Source organism: Solanum stenotomum, chromosome 7 (genome assembly GCF_019186545.1).
Source record: "Solanum stenotomum isolate F172 chromosome 7, ASM1918654v1, whole genome shotgun sequence".
NCBI classification, from domain to species: Eukaryota; Viridiplantae; Streptophyta; class Magnoliopsida; order Solanales; family Solanaceae; genus Solanum; species Solanum stenotomum.
Genome location: NC_064288.1, coordinates 13,513,988 through 13,519,179, shown reverse-complemented (window position 1 = coordinate 13,519,179; position 5,192 = coordinate 13,513,988). Strand labels below are relative to the sequence as shown.

At 34.8% G+C, this 5,192-nt stretch overlaps 1 protein-coding gene across 1 annotated transcript; it reads left to right on the top strand.

The window, feature by feature from the left end:
• The first annotated feature begins 1,814 nt into the window (after positions 1 to 1,814).
• On the top strand, positions 1,815 to 4,176 carry LOC125871712 (uncharacterized). Its single transcript, XM_049552358.1, has one exon. It carries the CDS (start codon positions 2,211 to 2,213, stop codon positions 3,996 to 3,998), a length of 1,788 nt encoding a protein of 595 aa, XP_049408315.1. The 5' UTR covers positions 1,815 to 2,210; the 3' UTR covers positions 3,999 to 4,176.
• The last annotated feature ends 1,016 nt before the right edge of the window (positions 4,177 to 5,192 follow it).

Below are 5,192 nucleotides of genomic sequence, written 5' to 3'. Positions count from 1 at the left end.
CAGTGCTTGACTGCTTGCAGATTTTTATTGTTTTCTCAATTTTGTGTGTGCAATGCAAATGCTTGTAATAGTATTTGATTACTGCTCAACTATTACTTTCTTCTTCTCAAAAAGAATTCTGCATTTTGAATTATGAGGTTTAAAGTATCTAATTATCCATGAATTTGAAGTTGATTCCTGTGTTTTTTACTAAAATTCAAATATTTATCAAGTGTTAAAAAGTTGTTGTAAATCACAATTATTTAACTTATGATGGTTCTTTTCTTTTTTTTTTAGGAGAATTACACATATTTTGTATATCCAAGGATGTCGTATTTAGGGTAAATTTAAAATAGATTTTGTGATCATCTTTAATGTCATTTACTTTTCAAAATAAGCTAATTTTAAAAGTTTGGTCAAACAGATTATTAAAAGTGCTTATAAACTGAAAAGAATATGTTGATGAAGCTTATAAAGACAAGATCAATAATACTTCATAGGTTGGCCATCCCAATTTATAACTTTTCATCTTATATGTTTCTACAATATATCTCGTCAAACTTGTAAAATTAATTTATTTTGAAATGTGTTTTTTCAAAAGTACTTTTGTTACAACCCATTATTTTGAAATGTGTTTTTTTCAAAAGTGTTTTTGTCACAACCCATTATATTGAAATGTGTTTTTTTAAAGTGTTTTTGTCAGAATCCAATAGAAAAAATTGTCGCATGATTTCGGAAGATGGACAAGAACTGCTAAGAAGATCCACATTAGCCTAAAAACGAAGGCTCATCCTCGGATGAAAAATACACACGCTTATCTTATGTTTGGCCATAATATTTGGGAAATATATTTCACTTTTTTAAATAATATAATTTTTACCCATAAGTTTTGAAAAAACTATCAAAATTAACCATAGATTTGTTTTACATAGCAAGATAGAAACGTCAACATAACAAGATTCATGACTTCCCCAACAAGTCAATTGTATCTTCATTGCGGCAAATAACAAGTAGTAGTGTCCATGACATTGGAGCAATGTGATAATTTAGAGTGAGTAATCATTCCATACATCGTGAAGTAGACGAAACACATAACTTTATTATCCTAAGCCGATTGTTCGTCATTTTCATCAACAATCATATCATCACTTTTGTATTCACAGAATATTTCATCACTGCTTTGATGTTCGCGTAACAATTATGTAATACAACGCAAACCAACATTATAGAGTGTGTTTTTATAAAAGATAAAAGTTTGGTGTAAAATTTGAATTTTAAAAAATTCCCAAATAATGAGATTTGACCCAAATACTACTTTTTTCTAGTATTTGGGAATTTGGGTTATTTTCCAGGTAATGACAAATTATATGGACAAATACTATTTGCCAAATTTTCCCTCAAATTTTATTTGGAAAATCTATTGCCAAACGGGTTCTTAAAAAAAATAATTTTTTAAGTTTAAAAAAGAGTAGGGGGGGCTACTTTTGATTTTAACTTATTTTATGTCATTTTAATTTTTTTTAAAGTTATTTTTAATTTATTTTTTAAATTTACCGAACACTTTCAAAAGTAAAAAATTAACTTAAAAATAAGTTCAACCAACTTTAAAATCAATCCAAACGTCCTCCAAAATTGAGATTTGGGATCCCGAAGGGCCAGTAGTTTGTTAAGAAATGACTAATGAGATTAGCATAAAATATTGGAGAAGTATGCATAATAGCAAAAGTCTAGGGTGGAATCTACAATTAGCCCAAAAGGAAAAGATATAAAAATGCAGCTAAAGCAAAGAGAGTCACATGATTTTAGCAGGTCAAGTCAAAACACAAAGGACAGTAAGTTTTAAGCGAGCGAAAAAAACTCAAATTCGCCGCCAAAATTTGGCGCTCCTCCAAAATTCGAAATTCAAAGCAATTGTATAATGCCAATTTCAATATTCAATTTCTTTCTCCATCCTATACTTCCGCTGTTCCTTCATCTCTCTCTTCTCACCATTAATGGCAGAACTCAATATCATTTTCAGGTATTTCTCCCAAACCCTAATTTACTCTTCAATTCAGGAATAGACCCTTCCTTTTCCAATTTTCTTTCACCATAACTGCAAAACCACCTCAGTCATTAGTCATCCAAATAATTCCAGATCTGATAGATTTTGTTTCATGCGATTTAAGCTGTGGCGCTGGCTAGAAATTTGTATATTCTTGAATTGTTTTTGTATCTAGTTTGGTGAAGTTATGGTGAGAGAGCAAAGTATTGAATCATTTTACACTCGGTTGCGGGATTCAGCTCTAGCTTCAGCTTCTACGTCACCGCTGCTAGTTTTCCCCTCAACTTCTGATGTAGATTCACTCTGTGCTCTCAGGATAATAGGACATGTTCTTGAATCTGATTCTGTTAGATATGCTTGTTACCCAGTTTCCAGTTTTAAAGAGATTTATAAGTATACTGGGGATAATCTAGGGTCAGCTGCAGATGAGCCAATTACTATTTTGCTGATTAATTGGGGGTGTCAAAGGGATCTTAAGAAGGTTCTAGACATTGGTCCCTTAGCACGTGTTTTTGTTGTGGATAGTCATAGGCCTATACACTTGCATAATTTGAGTAACCAGAATGATAGGGTTATTGTGTTATACACTAGGGATGATGAGCAGCAGGCTGATTTAGCGTATGATTTTGATGTTTCTGCTTTGGCAAATGCTAGTGATTTGAACAGTGATGATGAGTTTGAAGAGGAATCTGATAGTGAAGATGAAAATGATAGTGAGAGTCAGGAGGAAGATGGGGATGGGATGAGGAAGAAGAGGAGGGTTTCTGCGGAAAATGAGGGTGACCCTGTTAAGCTTTTCGGGAAATTGAAGAGGGAATACTATTACATGGGTAGCTTCCATGGGAAGCCATCTGGTTGTTTGATGTATGAACTGTCCCATTTTTTGAGAAAGAATACTAATGCGTTGCTTTGGTTGGCTTGTGTAGCTTTAACTGATCAGTTTGTTCATGAGAGATTAACCGATGAGCGGTATCAGGCTGGGGTAATGGAGCTAGAACAGCATATCAATAGTTCAGGCAATTTAGACTCTATCACCTCAGTTACTCTTAAGGATGGGACAAAGGTCACAGCACCAAATTCTTCAAGGATTGCATATGAGTATGAACCTAGGCTGATGCTGTTACAAGAGTGGAACTTGTTTGATTCAATGTTGTGTTCATCTTACATTGCAACTAAAATGAAGACATGGAGTGACACTGGGATTAAGAAGATGCAGCTTCTTTTAGGTCGAATGGGTTTTGCACGTGAGGAATGCAAACAGAAGTTTCAGTACATGAGCATTGAGATCAAGAGGAGAATGAAGGACATGTTTGAACAATATTTGCCGGAATTTGGCCTCACTGATTTCTATTATAGAGGTTTCTTGCTTCTTCATGGGTATAGTTCAAAAGTTTCAGCTGCTGATGTGGTGTATGGGGTTACTGCACTTCTAGAGTCATTTGTAGAGTCAGATGGATCATGTGCCTCCAAACAGTTTGGGGAGGCTTACGATGCATTATCCTTGACCAAGCTTGACAAGTTGGAAACTGGAATGCGACAAGCTATCAAAGTTCAAAGGGCAATCCTTAGACAAGGGAGTGCAGCAATTACCAAGAAAGGTTCTATAAGAAGTGGGAGTAAATTTAGGTGGGTGAAGCTTGAAGACTCAGCAGATGCAAAGCTCCTGTGTCATCCTCAGGCTTTAACTAAATTTGGTTACTTTCTGATGGATGCTTTACGTGAGAAAGGAGCAAGGATGAAACCATTGATCTGCATTTGCTACACCCAGGAACGAAGTAAAGTGTTGATTGTAGCAATATGTGGGAAGCCACGGCTTGGTGCAGTCCAAGGAAATGCATTTGGGCTTGCATTCAGAAGTTCAGCAGAAGAGACAGGAGCTGAGTTCTTTCATGAACTATTTGAATCATCATGGATAGTTTTGGATGCAGTTGCTGTCAATTCATTCATGATCAGGCTAACAGAGAAGCTTTTGTAATGAGGTTTATCCAAACAACCTTTCTTTTTACCATTTAACTGTAGTTCTGTTCTTCAGAAGTTTAATAGTCTCCTGTGATGAAGCTCCCTTGGATTGTACTCATCCAAAATAATTCATTAGCTATGGACTTAATTCATGTATGTAACCAAGTTGGCTGCTTGTCTTCATTTGTTGTTACTGCAATTTATTTTCACTTGTATTTAGTTTGATCATGTCGAAGCTATTATCATGTAACACTATGCTTCTTACTCTCTTTGTATCCTTTCTGTTTGATCTTCTTACTATAAGAATGTGTACTTGCACATAAATCTTATGCATCTTAAAATGATTTTGTGAAGCTACTATCAGTTATGTGAGGTATTGTGACTATCACCATTAATGCAGCTTTATGATTTTGGCATTCATTTTATTGTTTGAGGTAGTATTTTGGGGTGACTGAACCACTTACATTTACTTTGCCTTTACTTCAGCTTACTGCTAGTAGTTGCATGAGATAATTGTCTTTCGTTTTTTTATCCTTCTTGTGATTCAGCAGACTTTTGATGCAAAAGATGGTACTCAAGAGATATTCCCTCACAATTTGGATGGCGTAGCTTGACTGGGAAAGATTAGGCCATTAAAGTTTTCAAGAAGCTCTTGTTGAATTGAAGAAGAGTAAGAGAACTTGAAATGCGTGTAGAAAGAGTTCAAAAGATAAGATTTTGGGCGAAAAAGTCCGCCATTGTCCCTTAAGTTTGGACCGTTACTCGAAGTTGGCTCTATACATAACATGGATCATAAGCAATTCAAATATTCAAAGTTCTTTTTTATCCTTGTCCAACTGTATCAGTAAAAATAACTTATCTGTTACTGCAAAAGTCACCTTATCTTTATCTATGGAGGTAACTTGGAGGTATTATCACCTTAGGACACATTTTCCTTTGATCCTTCCTAACTGTGCCTTAAAAGTCTGTTTCTTAAGAATCCTTCTCATTGTGAGTCACAATTTGTGACTGTTGGATGCCAAAGATTTTTGAGTCCTGCTTAGATTACCTTTGGAGGCTACTCTTTTCATAGCCTCCTCATTTCACTCTTCACTTCAGGTGCTTCATTTGCCTTAATCTCCTCTTATTTCATTTTTTCTAATTTCTTTGTCATCTGTGTTGTACTTCCTCCCAATTATTTTTGTTCTTTTTTTCTCCATTTCCTTCATAT

What these genes read in the sequence shown, in the direction of transcription:
- LOC125871712 (XM_049552358.1), top strand. Translation starts at nt 2,211, where the DNA reads ATGGTGAGAGAGCAAAGTATTGAATCATTTTACACTCGGTTGCGGGAT.